Source organism: Rhinoderma darwinii, chromosome 3 (assembly GCF_050947455.1).
Source record: "Rhinoderma darwinii isolate aRhiDar2 chromosome 3, aRhiDar2.hap1, whole genome shotgun sequence".
Classification (NCBI taxonomy): domain Eukaryota; kingdom Metazoa; phylum Chordata; class Amphibia; order Anura; family Rhinodermatidae; genus Rhinoderma; species Rhinoderma darwinii.
This window is the reverse complement of record NC_134689.1, coordinates 270,278,807-270,294,781: the sequence shown is the minus strand read 5'-3', so window position 1 is coordinate 270,294,781 and position 15,975 is coordinate 270,278,807. Positions and strand designations below refer to the sequence as shown.

The window sequence follows — 15,975 nt, the reverse complement described above, 5'->3', positions numbered from 1 at the left end:
TGGGGAAAAACTTGAATTTGTTTTTTTATTTCAGCACAAGGCCTCAACATAACAAAATGTGAAAGAAGTGGAAGGGTCAGAAGACTTTCCGAATGCACTGTAGGTACTTCAAAATGGTACCATTAAAACATATAACTCGTCTAGCAAAAAACAAGCCCTTATACGGCTACATCAATGGAAAAATAAAACAGTTATGGATCTAGGAATGTGATAATGAAAAGACGAAACAAATCGCTGCGTACTGAAGGCTAAAATAGCCTGTATCCTTAAGGGGATAAATCAGCCACATTAGAAGGCTTACATGCATGAACTGCCTGTTCAGTTTACAGCATCTCAATGGGATTCAACTCAGGACTATGACTAGGCCACTGCAAAACCTTGCATTTCTTTTGAGACATTTAGAGGTAGACTTGCTCCTGTGCGTTAGTTTTCTATAACCCTTTATGGGCAAATATATATTGAACTAACTTTCTTTCTCATCTCTTCAGGAACCTCTTTTGATCATGGCACAGTGTGCTGCTTGATGGGAACTTTTAACCTACTTAACATTGCTGGGATGAATCTATGTTTAAATTCAACGTAGCTGGCAGTAAGCAAGTGTGTCAAATATGCAAAAATTTGAATTAATCAGGAAAGCAGCAAATACTTTTTCATATCGTAAGCCTTAATAGATAAGTCTGAAAAGGGGTTGTCGACTATTGAACAACTGATGACCTATCCACCAGAAAGGTCATCAGTATATCATCGGTGCGGGTCCAACACCCAGACCCCGCGCCGTCAAGCCACTCGGCTGCCTCCGTGCACTGGATGTTATGCTATTCTCTTGAATAGGAGCAGAGCTGCAGTACGGCAGCTTGGTCGCTATTTATTGGCTGGAGCTAAGTGCTTCCGGGAGTTACGTCTGGTCTTTGGAGGCAGCCGAAGCGGCTTAATGGGGGCGTTTAGTGTGGAGATACCTTTGGTGGGACACATCATGCAATCCACGGCTTGGTACAGGTGGCTGAGCCTTGCATTTTAGGCTTCTCTTTATGCCTCCTATACAGTGTTAGCTGACTGTGTATTGTTACATCTGTGCACATTTGTCTATATGCCTGGTCAGATGTATATGACAATTATGCTCTTTATACTGCATATGTTATAGCTTTTTGTTGGTATGTAGATTTCTGTACCTTACCACATCACATGATGTTTACATTTTAGTGGCATGTTATTTATATATGTCCTTGCTGTATCTCCACACTATCCTTTTATTGCTTGTATCATTGATTTTATCTTTTGATGGCCAATATGCTGTTATGTGTATTTCAATAAAGTTTGTTTTATACTTTCATGATACATATTGTGTGCTGTGGGTCATTCATCCAGTTGTGGATATACCATATGTCCTCACATTTTGTGATAGGTATTGTGTGATTTATCAATAACTAGACTGACATTCATCACCACCCATCAAAAAAATAAATAAATTATAAACAAATTTTAAAAAGGTTGAAAGCTTTTTTTCCCCTTCCAGAAATCTTCTTATTAGAAAGGTTGAGGGTAGTTCAAGCAGCATCTTTTTCTGCGCAGACTTTAATGCGGAAACCATGTCGGAATCAGCGCCAAGAAATGCCCCAAATCGCCACCCATTGATTTCAATGGGAGGCAGAGGCGCTTTCTTTCCTGAGCGGCTCTTGGTCGCTCGTGAAAAAAAAGAGCAGCATGCTCTTTTCTTGAGTGGTTTTCACCCCTGACCTCCCATTGAAATCAATGGGAAGCAGGAAAAACCTGTGGCGCTCATTTATAGCATTTTTTGTAGCGTTTTTTTGCATTAGATCCGTATGGCTAAAAAAAAAAAACACTGGGAAAAAAAGAGATTACAAATACGCTGGCAGTTCAAAATATGCCAGATTTTTTTTCTGCCAGACAAAAAATGTCCTATGAACTACTGTACCCCACAATGTAATCTATCGCTCTGCTTTCAGCTTTGTTTTATTGCATCTGCATCTGTTTACAAAATCGTAAAAATTCTTTGACACTTATTTGCCTTCTTCACATAATCCTGAGAAAACAGCATGTGTTTTACACACATGCTGCAAGATACAGTATTGATGTTTTGTTTTTTTTGTATACTATCTCGCTATCCCTATATTCCAACAACAGATGCTACATAAGAGATAAGGCCATCTTTGTTATGACACCATGCAACATGGTCAGGGGCCTTCTCAAGGTTAAGACCTCAGAAAAACATGTTGTCTAAGTTTAGTAAGGAGACACAACATTTTCTACATGTTTTCAATCATACCAGTACAAAAATGTAAACTTTGACATTACAAAACCAAAACTGTATTCTTATATACTATATTCAGGTCAAAGTCATTTTGGCTATGTTCACATAGGCGTCATCACTTCCATTCACAACTTATGACGACTTGTAATGGGGTCCGTCTGTGTTCTGTTGAGGTTTCCATCATTTTAAGGGCTTATTCAGACGAACGTATAAATAGTCCATATGACGGCCCTTTTTTTTTTTAATGGCCGTCACACGGCTGCCTGTATTTCTATGGGGCTTTTCACACAGCCGTTGTTTTAATGGACTGTGTAAAGGGCCTGTGAAAAACAGGATATCTCCTATTTCTGTCTGTTATCATGGATCTCTCTAGAGGCTCAAGTCTATGAGGGATCCATGAAAACGGTTCCCGCACGAGTGCGAATCGGACGTGAAAAATGGCTGTTTTTCACAGCCGATTTCACACACGTTCGTCTGAATATAGACTGAATATAGCCTTACAGTAAGACCAGCGCAGAGCAGAACCTCAGACACAGATATTTGTCTTGTTTTATATAAATAGAGCTTGATCATTGCATAATAAAACGTTCTGCAACTTTCTAATGTGTTTTGTGTATCAATTCCTTACAGATTTTAAGATTTCTCCTTGTTTTTGATTGAAAACATTAAATTATTTTCACCCATAGATAATTTTTTTTTTCCCATAGATTTATTATGTCCTTCTGACGCAGGCAAAGGCTCTCTAAGTGTATAATGACTATATCTTGAAGCAAGCCATGCACGGGTGTTCTCACTCACTAAATGCAGGTAGAAATTATGTATACTATCAAGTATATTAGTAAATTGCAAAAACAAAAAAAGGAAACCCCTTAAAAAAATCTTTAAGTATGGATAAATACAGTCTGTAAAACTGGTTAGCAACATTAGTTATGATTTATAGGAAATGTCAGCAAATGGAGTAAATTGAACTCACAGTTGGGTCACCGCTGAGGTCCAGGCCTAGAACAAGATCACTGGTAGAATAGAAAAATTCTTCGGCCAGTTTAACAGTTTCTTTTGCAACTGCTGGACCGCCTCTTCTATCTATTGCTAGTAAGAATCTGTAAAATAGACAACAGAGAAATCAGTCAAATTATTAAAGTACAATCACACACAGAGATATTCACTACAATCCAACTGAAAATGACCAATCGTAGTGATTTTTTATCTGACCTGCTTAAAAATGAGTCTTTAATAAAACTATGGGATTACTACTGCTATTCTGCAATAATTCATATAAAAAATATATCTATCTGCCTATACAAGATAAACATTACAACAAAACTACACAGGACCAAAAACATTCCCTTTCTAAAGTGATATATTTTAATAAATTCTCCAAGTAAGGCTCCGTTTACATCTATGTTGGAGGCTTTGTTAGGGGCCTCCAGCTCAGATCCGGCAGAGATTACCGGAAACAATAGCGCAATGCGTTCCGTCGTTCGTCGGCTGTCTCCGTTGTTCAACAGAACCGTTGCTTCTGGAATTTTCATTGTTCTGCTCCTCTGGCGGAGCAGAACAACGGAATGCCGAACTCAGATGTGAACAGGGCCTAAGGCCCCCTTCACATTATAATATTGCCCTACGCTCATCGTGTATGTCAGGATAGCCCCCGATGTAAATGATAAACGTGTTCATAGGGCTTTTGTAGCCTGACGGAGGTCAAAATTGGGTCCCTTTGGCCTCCGTCAGACCGGTATACGTCAGTATACCTTTTTAAAAAAAAATGGAATAGCATAGTAAACTCCACTATTCCAACCTGAGGGATCCTGCAACAACAAAAACAACAAACTTATACCACGCTGTTTAATTTTTAACATGGGAGCCTACAGGTTACGGATGCTACTGTATGGAATCCATCACAGGTATACATTCAATTTATACATGGGGAAGCTCCTGACCTCACTGTCTATATATGGACAGTAATGTCAGGAATTTCCCAATGCCAGAGTCCCCAGGTAGAGCATTGAAAACACTCTGGCCACAGAGAACTTCTGACGCCACAGTCCATGTATATATACAGTGATGACAGAAGATTCCCCAGGGCAGAAGTATCCAGGGCAGACTTTGGGCCTGGGGAAGCTCCTGACATCACTGTGCATATATGCCCCAGGCAGTGCCTTCGTTCTGCAAGGGGGGTGGGACGTACGGGCGACGTATCCCACTGTATGCCTATACTGATACATTGCAGCCTTCTGTCAGAGGTATACATTGGGGGGGGGGGGGGACGGGACATATACCTTCAACGGAAGGCAATAACGATATGTGAAGGGGGCCTAACTTATTGTATTATGTTTTAACAGGCTTTCCTTATGTAACAGAAGAAAATGATTAATGTGGAAAAGGCATTGTAACAGAGCAAACCAGCTCAGTGAGTCATACCTAACATCGATGCCCAATTGCTCAGCCTTACACTGCTTAATACCTTCAAGCACTGTCTCCACGTATGTTCTCTTTGTCATTCCTGCAGGGAAATGGTGTGAGTTTATATATCTGCAATCAAGATTAACACATAGACCTTCCGAAATATAAATGGTATGTTACTTTTACTTCAAAATAATTGCCATTTATGTAATTATCATTCTTTAATAACTACATTGATATGACATAAATCCAAAAAAGAGAAAGGGTTGAGAAAGATTGCTTGTACCTGTGGAAGATTCTCTGGGCGTGCTTCGTAACTCTAGGTATTTGACACCATCTGCAGCAAACTCTTTGATAACATCCTTTGTAACCTAAGTCAATTATAAGTAACCAGGTGAAAACAGGGCACCTTGGGGATGGGAGGTTGTTTTGCCTTACCCTGGTTCAAACAGCAAGGTCTATAAAAAGGATAAACTTGATGGACATGTATAATTTTTTAACCTTAGGCATATGCAGGATATGTCATAAATATATGATATATGAGGGTTTCACTTCTAAGACCCCGGACTATAGGGAGAATGTTTTTTTTGCGTATAAATAAAAAAGGCTCAGCTGTTCCCGTAACTCCCGTAGACTACAATGGAGAGAGCAGGCCCCATTGCCCATAATCCCCATTGTCCCTATCGGTGGGATTCCAATAGATAAGATTCCCACCTATCAGACATTAATGACATATAGTACGGATACGCCATAAATGCCTATGGTCAGAATACTATATTTTTGAGACAATCATAGCTACAAACTTATGTGCAAGTTAACAAAGACATGTTAAATGTATTAAAGAAAAAAAGAATTCAAATAATTTAGCAGCAACTTGTTGACAGTTTCAAGGTAGCAGTGGGAGCTCTGTTGCTGCACAGACTAAAAATAAAAATGAGTGTAAATAGCAAAAAAAGAAGTATAATAATGCTAGATGTAACATTTGAGACTATATAGACATAATATACCGTATATAAAAATATATAGTCACAGAACATCTTATGGTGCGCTATAACTATAAAAAGTTGTGTCTGAATATATGGAATCACCTGATACCTCTATATCATTATATAGTACAGTTCCACATTCTATGGGGGCGATTCATAAAAAGTGTCTAACAGAAAAGCTGTCATTGTTGCCCATAACAACCAACCACAGCGCAGCTTTCATTTTTCAAAAGCACTATAAGAAATGAAAGCTATGATTGGTTGCTTTGGGCAACACAAGACAGTTTTTCTGTTAGACACGTTTCATGAATCTCCCCCTTTGTGCTTTCCAGCAGTAAGCAGTTACTAACTACTAAGCCCAGCTTAATGCCACGGATTAACAGCCATTCTAGCATGTTAATGTACAGCTTAGTTTGAAATGGTTGTCCGGTTTCAGACAATTAATGTTATTATTTGTGTAATTAAAAGTTATACAATTTTCCAATATACTTTCTGTATATATTCCGTATGCTTTTCAAGATTTCTGCTTGTTGTTATTCAGTAGGAACATTCATTGTTTACTTCCAGTATTCTATCCATGGTCATGTGATGGACACACAGGTGCACGGCTCGTTACAGTTACAGTATATGTATCAGAGCTGTGTCTTCTAACGATCCCAGCACCTGTGTGTCCATTACATGACCATGGACAGAATTTTAACCTCTGGAAGTAAACAATGAATGTTCCTACAACATATCAACAAGCAGAGATCTTGAAAACCATGAGGAATTAATGAAAAAGTATATTTGATGAAAACCGGACAACACCTTTAAAATAAATGACCTATTATCAATAGAAGAAACTTACCAGTAATATATCTTCAGGTGTATCTGTAATCTGATGAATTATTTTGAACATTTGAAAACATCTATAAAAAAAATAACAGACAGCAGAACGATAACCACTTGTAGTAACACATTTCTAATTGAAATAGTTGTGAAGACAATGTTATACAATAAGGGCTAATGATGGACTAATATAGAACTAAACAAATCTAGCAAATCTGTGACGCAGGAGAAAGCACATCCATTGATATCAATAGAAATGAATAAAATGACTGAAGACCACCAGAAAATTAAGATGTATTTCTATACCACACCGCTTTACATAGCATAATATTGGGGTGACAGATTGTAATAATTACAGTAGTATGGTACAGAGACTTGAAACAATTGTTTATAAGATACATTTGGCAGGAGCCCTGCCCATAGGAGCTTACAACCTATAAGGAATATAGAGCTCAAGGAAAGGAGTATGTTGGGCTACACTAGGCCATGTCATATGCTTGTCAGAAGAGGTACATATTCAGTCCGTGTTTGAAGATTTGGAAAATATCTGATAGAATAAGGAAGAAGTTCCAGAAGAGAGTGCAGGCATGATAGAAGCGTTGTATGCGAGAGGTGATTAACATGGTAGAGAGGAGGTTGTCATTGGTAGAGCAGAGACTGGATGTAGGGTAGTATCTGTGAATTAGAGGAGAACTGGAGGGACTGACAGAGCGGGTGGCATTTGAGGAACGGGAGGAGAGGTAGAGGAGTTGTAAGTCTACAATAGATTGGTCAGGTGTTAGTTTATTTTCGAGAGATGACGAAGAAGGATTGTTTATATCGTTTAGCCGGGATATTAGAAATGCATGTACTAACATTATGTCCTGTGTGAGGAGGGACGGATTTGGGAAAAGTTTTTGAGTTGGAGACAGCAGGAATCCCTAGACTCCACTTGAGGATGAAGTATAATATGAGCTGATGTATAAATGGACCTATATCAGCAAATAAATGGAATAATAAAAATCTTTATTTATATAGCACCAACATATTCCGTAGCACTTTGCAATTCAGAGGGAATATGTACAGACAATATCAGACATTACATAGTGACAAAACTAATTAACAATCTATACAAGAGGAGAGAGGACCCTGCTCCCAAGAGCTTACAATCTATGAGGAAATAAGGGAGACACAAAATGTAAAAGTGTTTGTTCAGTGCAATGGTCCAGCCATATTTTATACATATAAGGTGGTACACATAAAGCTGCATGAGCCGGTCACCAGCCAGTGTCTGTGTATGATAGACATAATGTGCATTAGGGTGCAAGAAGTGTGGGGGATACTGCTGAATGAGGGGGTCAGGTTTATGACTAATGTAAAAGGGGGCCAGGGAATGGAGTCAGATAAGGGAATGTGATAGACCTGTCTAAGGCTTCGTTCACATCTGCGTTGGGGTCCCGCTCTGACGTTCCGTTGGAGCTTTCCGTCAGAACGGGACCCTGAACAGTCACAAACTGACACGAACGGAAACCAGAGGTTTCTGTTTCCATCATCATTGAAATCAATCCGGTGCCCATGGTTTCCGTTTGTGTCTGTTGTGCACCGGACCCGTCGTTTTGCCGGAAGCAATAGCGTAGTCGACTACGCTATTGCTTCCGGCAAAACGACGGATCCGATGCACAACAGAGACAAACGGAAACCATGGGCACCGGATCCGTCACCATTGAAATCAATGGTGATGGAAACGGAAACCTCTGGTTTCCATTCATGTCAGTTTGTGACTGTTCAGGGTCCTGTTCTGATGGAAAGCTCCAACGGAACGTCAGAGCGGGACCCCCACGCAGATGTGAACGAAGCCTAAAAAGATGTGTTTTCAGGACACGCTTAAATCTGTCGTTATTCTTCTAGAAATGAACAATTACTATCCAGCTCAGCAAACTTAGTGTTAATGTGATAAATAATGTGTAACATGTTAATGAAAGCCTAAGTTCACATCTGCATTGGAGGCTCCGCTCCACTAGTTTTTCAGGTAAAACGACTGACACCATGACGGAAACTCAACAGAACCCTTTAAAGTCAATGGTTCAGTCGGGGCGACATCTGTGTCCGTAATGCAATGGAGCCGGCACTTCCGTTTGTTTTGTAACTCGGCTCCTATGATGGAGCAGAACAGAAAATATGAATGCAGATGTGAACGCAGACTAAATAGTAAAACATTTTCTATAAAGACTAAAAAAACAAGTTCTAGTCAGCATAAAAATTTCTAAGCAGCTCCATACAATGACAATACTATAGTCAACAAAAATGTCTTAATTAGGGCTACGCATAAAATGTGTTGGCCATTAAAATGATGTTCATATAACTGTATTCGTGGTCTGTGATGCATTCACATATTTCTCACCAGGAATGAAAATGGATCCGAACTTTTATCGCAGATGCAGAAAAATAGCAGATTGCGATGTACCTTTAGCCCTCAAAATTGGGACCAGTAGACCTTGATGTTGGGCCGGCAAGCTGTTATGTTTTCTGGCTTCTGCACAGAAATGGGAGAAGTGCCTTCTCAAAAGTTTGTAAACCAGTGTGCTGGTCACCATAGTATTGTAGTGAAATGCTCATTGACGAGCACCAGTCTATACTGACAAGTCCCTATTTGCTGGAGTAGGTCTCACAGCTCCGACAGCTGTCTAAAAAGCACGGAAAGAAGGAAATACGTGGACAGAACAAGAACTGCACCTAAATGCCCCCTTCTTGTTGTCAGTCCAGGTACAGAATATAGCATCAAGAAACATATAACGAAAGCTCCAGACAATCGCATCTGTTTAAGGGTCCCTTCACGCCACCTGAAGTGTACAGTGTTCATCTAGCTTTACGTTAACCCCAGAGTCTGTATGTTCATAAAACTAGAAAAAATAAATGTGTTAAATATATATATAGTGATGGGAGAAGATACCTACTCTTCTAGAGTCCTTTTCTGTCCTTTATCTATCATTGTCATTCCATTTTGGATTTGAAGATGGGGTTTTTTGGCCATGAGTTTTTTCATGGTAGCAGAACTTATGGAACCATTCAGGTGTGCATGCAGCTCCTGCGAGAGACAAGCCAGCAAGATCAGAATACATTATAAACCTTTGCTGAATTTGTTGCGTTTTCAGTATTCTAGAAACATTCGGTACACACATCCCGTGGGGGGATCACCATGTAGCTATTCTATCTGGAGTGAAGATTATATGAAACTAGATTTTCTAAAAGATAAATAGCTTTAGGTTGTTTGCTATGAACAGCAGAGCAGGTTTTGTTGCCATGTTTCTTATGACTGCCACACAGGGCACTTCCAAGCAGATTGGGCACAAATAGAAGCATATGTTAAAAGACTGTAAGGCCAGGTTCACACAGTGCAGTATTTTCTAGTATTCTTGCAAAAAAAAAAAAAAAAAGAGGGGATACAAAAAAAGATAAGTATCAGTGTATCCTTTACACCATAGGATTCACTCCTGACTTTAGTTATATATATATATATATATATAAAAAATGAAACAAATCTAAATTTTCAACAATACCATTAGGACCCTAAGCCAAACATGGTGGAGATCACAGCTTCTGTCAGCAGCCGAGCCAAGCGACTGCCCAGATATGGCTATTTACAGCCTGCATTAGGAAGGCATAGATTGAAGAAAAGTAATTAAATTATTAGTTAAACTTGATTTTGAATCATTTATTTAGTTCTATTATAGAGGGTATCGACACAAACAGTAAACATTTTTTTCTAACATAACCATGAGGCTGGCCTCCAATATCAGAGAGAACATTCATGTTATCAGCAGAACATCTGCACTGCGAGTTTAGGTCATGTATGTATTTTCAGCCATGTATGTACACCAAGTAAAGTGCGCACACACCCCAACTCTCCTTACATTACATTATCTACTGGTTTCTAAAGATGTGAATATAAAGATATATCTGGTCACTGGGTTATTTATTTACATGGTCCTCAATGACCACGGCTGTTTATTTCGATCTCTGTGTGCAGGTAATCCAACACAGCACAAGTCTGCACCATAGCACTGAGATTAGCCACAACGTAAATGGCAGACCATGTGAACTGATATACACGGGTACAACTTACTAAGACTCTATTCACACTGCCATTATGAGCCTACGTTAGGAGTTTCGTCGGGGGTGGGGGGGGGGTTTCCTCACTTCTGACGGCAATGATGGTGCAGCATGCTTCTCTATTCTTGCTGTCAAAGTTATGGAAACCTTGTCATGATAAGTCAATATGGTCTACTGGTTGGCGATCAGATCAGTAGTACACTAGATCCAGCACAGAGTTATAGCTACTGCCAGGCTGTGCTCACATCTGCGTTGGAGTCTCTGTCAGGACCCTCCGTTGCATATTCTTTCAAAAATGACAGAAAAATAATGGAAACCATGACAGAAACCAGAAGGCACCTATTAACGTTGATGAATTTCGTTGGGTGCTGTTAGTGTCCGTCTTGCGACGGATCCGGCACTTCGTGTTTTTTTTTTTCTTCTCAATTTTCTGTTACTATGACGGAATAGAAAAGCAGAAAATTGAGATGCACATGTGAACATAGCCTTAGGCCTCATCCACACGAACATGTGTGTTTTGCGCGTGCAAAAAATGCTGCGTTTTTTGCGCGTTGCAGTTCCATGTGGCATCAGTGTTTACTGCGTGGCTGCGTGATTTTCACGCATATGCCATCCTTATGACACGCGGTTTTGATGTTTAGAAAAAGAAATGAAGGAAGTGCTTTTATTTTTTCCTTCATTTCTTTATCTACTGTTGCGCGAATCACGCGCGACACACGGTAGTGCTTCCGTGTGCCGTGCGCGATTTTCACACACTCATTGACTTCAATGGGTGCGTGATGCGCAAAAAACGGGCAAGTATAGGACATGTCGTGAGTTTTACGCAGCGGACACACGCTGCGTGAAGATCACGGCATGTCTGAACGGCCCCATTGCCTAACATAGGTCGGTGCGACGAGCGGGATTTTCAAGCGCATATCACGGACATTAAACACGTTCGTGTGAATAAGGCCTTATAAACATAATCGATTACGCCAGTTTTAACATAGCCTAACCCTATAGGATCCCTCTGGCTCTGTTCACACGGGTGTCCTGACTGATACGTTATAATAAATCCTAATCTTTTTTTTACCCTATTGACGACTTATAATTGGTCTATCATGTATACATTTATATATGCATGCATGAAACCTGAAGGAAAAGAACTAATGCAAGTGTAAACAGAGTGTTTAAAGAGAACCTTTCACCTGACCACACATGTGCAGCATGTAATGGGGAGGGCTGCACTAACCCTGGGGCACTTTACATTTTTATCCTACCCTTCTCCGTTATTTAGATATCAGCGCCGTTATATTTGGCACCCGATATTTAAATAACCCCCTGAACTGTCAATAGGGCGTGTAATGGCAAGGAGGCGTGTAACATCAAGTGACACTGTCCAATCAGCTATGGACAGTGTCACAGCAAGAGCTGGAGAAAGGAGAGCGTGTGCACACGCGCAGCTCGGAGCTACTCCCGCCGCCATGGAACAGAAGAAGAATAATTCACATTCTTCTTCTCCTCTTCTGTTCCGTGGTGGCACACACTTTCGCTCTCCTCTCTCCAGCTCTTGCTGTAACAGTCCGTAGATGATTGGAGGGTAGGAACAAAATTTTATGTGCCCAGGGTTTGTGCAGCCCTGCCTATGACATGCTGCACTCAGCTGCACATGTATGGGCAGGTGAAATACATTCACACAATGGCCATTAAAAAATGACCATTAAAAACTGATCGACTGTCAGTTTGCATCAGTGTGTCTCTAAATTTTCATCCATTTCCAGTTCGTCTGTCCGTTTCATGACCGTTAAAATAAAATTAAAAAAATGGATTTCATTTGTCAGGTTTTTTTTTGTCCCAACCCCCTGAAATCACCACAGTGCCCATATAGATAGTGCTGCAATGTCCCTGTGGATAGTGCCACAGTGCCGACTGTAGATAATGCCCACATAGGGTCAGTGCCCACATAGTACCACAGTGCCCATGTAGATAGTGCACCACCCCCAAATAGCACCCCCCCCTGTAGACAGCACGCCCTCCCCTGTAGATGGCGCCACTGTAGCTCGAACTCTGGTCGGGGAATCCTCATAGACGGAGCCCCTGATGTCTCTGTCCATATACGAACAGTGACGTCAGGAGAGCGGAATCCCCTGCCATTCCTAAAAAAACGGCCGGTAAAAACCGATCTATTGACTTCTATGAGAGCCATCTGACTGTGAAAACGGCCAGAAATAGGACGTCCTATTTTTTGACGGCTAATATTCACGGACCGTTAAGAAAACGACCATGTGAAAACACCCAGAGAACTTAATTGTTCTGAAAACGACCATGTGACATGCGGCCATTTTTCACTGTCGTGTGAAGCTACATTCACACGACAGTGAAAAAAATGGGCATTAAAAACGGATCAACTGTCAGTTTTTCATGGCCATTTTGCATCAGTGTGTCTCCAAATTTTCATCCATTTCCAATCCGTTTGGGTGTTTCCCAAACCCATGAAAACACCCAAAGGAAGGTCACATGTTCACCTAGACACTATTTACGGCCCCCCCTGTAGATAATGCCACAGAGCGCGCTGTAGATGATGTTACACAGACCAACTGTAGCTGATGCCACACAGACCTACACACCCACCATCTTCTTCAGGGGGTGGTCTCTAGTATTCACGGGTTCTGCAAAGGCGGCGAAATGAAACACTCACCGATGCAGCGCCGTCTTCCTCATGTGTGGTTTCTCGTCTTCACGGGATCTGCGAAGGCGGCGTGATGACATCATCACGTCACCTTTGCAGAACCCATGAAGACTAGAGACCACACCTGAAGACGACGGCGCGGCATCAGTGAATGTGTAGGGCATTCAGCATCATCGTGCCACCGATAGCAACCAATAGTTCCCTTGCCTCTTGAATACCCATGTCACAGATCCGTTTTTAACGGTTGTTACATGTATTGATGGTCGTTAAAAACTGATCCATTGACTTCTATGGGGGCCGTCAAAACGGCCAAAAATAGGACATGTCCTATTTTAGGATGGTCAATATTCACGGGCCGTTAAAAAAACTGCCGTGTCAATAAACTTAATGAACATCATTCCTCTGAAAACGTTTTTCACGGCCATGTGAATGTAGCCTAAGGCTGGGTTCACACAACCTATTTTCAGGCGTAAATGAGGCGTATTATGCCTCGTTTTACGCCTGAAAATAGGACTACAATACGTCGGCAAACATCTGCCCATTCATTTGAATGGGTTTGCCGACGTACTGTGCAGACGACCTGTAATTTACGCGTCGTCGTTTGACAGCTGTCAAACGACGACGCGTAAATTGACTGCCTCGGCAAAGAAGTGCAGGACACTTCTTTGCAACGTAATTTGAGCCGTTCTTCATTGAAGTCAATGAAGAGCAGCTCAAGATTTACGAGCGTCAAAGACGCCTTGCATAATGCGAGGAGGAGCTTTTACGTCTGAAACGACGCAGCTGTTTTCTCCTGAAAAGTCTGTCTTTTCAGACGTAAAAGCCACTTCTCGTGTGCACATACCCTTACAGTGAATATGTCGTGATGACAAGCTCTGTACGTGGCACATGCTAAATGAAGAACATGACTGCTCTTCGGCCTGACATTTTACTTCTTAGGCTCTGTTCAAATCTGCATTGGGGTCCCGTTCTGACGTTCCGTCGGAGCTTTCCGTTAGAACGGGACCCTTAACAGACACAAATTGACATGAACGGAAACCAGAGGTGTCGGATCCGGTGCCCATGGTTTCCGTTTGTGTCTGTTGTGCACCGGATCCGTTTTGCCGGAAGCAATAGCGTAGTCCATGCGAATGCGGGGTGCCGATGGTTTCCATGGTCTGCTATCAGTATATGCCTATTAATGCAGTGCACTATAGAAGTAAAAAGTAAAAAAAACAAAAAATCCCAAGTAAGAAAAATTAAAAACTGACCTTTTCCCCTACATATAATTAGTATCACCGCGTCCATAGCGACCCGAACTATAAAACTATTATGTTATTTAACCCACATGATGAACGCCGTAAAAAAATAAAATAAAAAATATCAGAATTGATGTTTTCTGTTCATCATGCCTTCCATAAAACATAATAAAAAGCGATCAAAAAGTCAAATGTACCCCAAAATAATACCAATAAAAAAGTTGTCCTGCAAAAATGTATTGCACACAAGCAGTAAAACATGAAAAAATATATATATATTTGGTATCGCTTTTATTTTGAAATGTGACAATCAAAAAACTGAAGAAAATCGCTCCATCATTAAGGCCCAAAATAGGTTGGTCACCAAAGGGTTAGGTACGTCATTATGGCAAACTCGCTTTGGCTTGCACTGACCAACAACAAAAGTCACAAGGTCACCAAAATGCAATACAGCAGCTACGGATTTGCCCTAGAGAGCCAATAAGTTGCAGTAACATAAGCGACTGCGTCACGAGTTGTAAATATTTGAAGCTGACGGCATCTTTTTTTAGGAAATAATGAAATTGCATTCTACGTCGACGTGGGGCGACATCATGTGGGTGTCGCATGTGTCTCCTTTACATAAAAGTTGCATGAATTTGGTCTTACTACTACCGCAGGAAGAATAGTGCTGCATGCATGGCGGCACCGGACGCACCCCAATATAAGTCAATGGGGTCCAGTGGTATCCATCATACAACAGATCTGGCATTACGCCCTCCTGGGACAGACCCTAAATGAAGGCCTCATTATTCTGGAGAATGATATTTTAGATATGTTGCAGCAGGTGTAATGACTATATATATATATATATAATCTGCCTTGGAGCGCTGGTTGGATTGGAAGTAAATCTTGCAGTCTATGGTCGGCTTACAGGAATTAACCTCCTGGGTATTATTAGTAACGAGGTCAGGTATATAATGCTGGGCACACGTCTGCTGTATGTACAGCGTGGGGAGGACAAGTACAAGGACTGCCAGCAGCAGGTATGGGCTAACATTACGCGCGCATTGCCCGCTACGTGCCACTCACCACTTTGGGCAGCTCTGTGTAGAAGTGCGGCTCTGCCTCTCCAGCCATAGCGCCCCAGCTCCGTCCTCCCGTGTGGCGAGTGAGCCGAGCGCCGGCTTCCTTCTCCTTATACTCCACATACAAGAGCCGCGCTCATTGGTCGCCGGGCCCGTCCTCCTCCTTATAGGCGGCAGAGCCCCGTCACCCTGCCCTCAGCTTCTTACTGTATATAGAGGGTGTTCAGTGGTGACCTGCTGCTGCCAGGACCGGCCAGTCCACGAGTGACACAATGCCTGGGCACAGCATTACTGATAACATGGCCCTGGCATCGTGCCCTCTTCTCCAAATAAATCTGGCACTATTCTATACTCCAAGTCACTTCAAGTTATGTAGTCCGCATAGTATGGCTACATCATCCCATCTAATGCAAACATCGGCTGCTGC

At 41.4% G+C, this 15,975-nt stretch overlaps 1 protein-coding gene across 2 annotated transcripts in view; it reads right to left on the bottom strand.

The window, feature by feature from the left end:
• The window catches only part of MAPDA (N6-Methyl-AMP deaminase), a 41,842-nt gene extending 26,100 nt beyond the window's left edge, over window positions 1-15,742 (bottom strand). Inside the window, exons 1-6 of one of the 2 annotated variants that reach the window (XM_075855204.1) lie at window positions 15,553-15,742; window positions 9,420-9,550; window positions 6,506-6,566; window positions 4,959-5,043; window positions 4,691-4,772; window positions 3,243-3,369 (exon numbers count right to left, since the gene is read on the bottom strand). In XM_075855204.1, the coding sequence (XP_075711319.1) occupies window positions 3,243-3,369; window positions 4,691-4,772; window positions 4,959-5,043; window positions 6,506-6,566; window positions 9,420-9,550; window positions 15,553-15,600 (534 nt within the window). In that variant the 5' untranslated portion in view covers window positions 15,601-15,742. The remainder of the gene's footprint in view (window positions 1-3,242; window positions 3,370-4,690; window positions 4,773-4,958; window positions 5,044-6,505; window positions 6,567-9,419; window positions 9,551-15,552) is intronic. The other variant, XM_075855205.1, reaches the window with a different exon arrangement.
• Window positions 15,743-15,975: the final 233 nt, after the last annotated feature.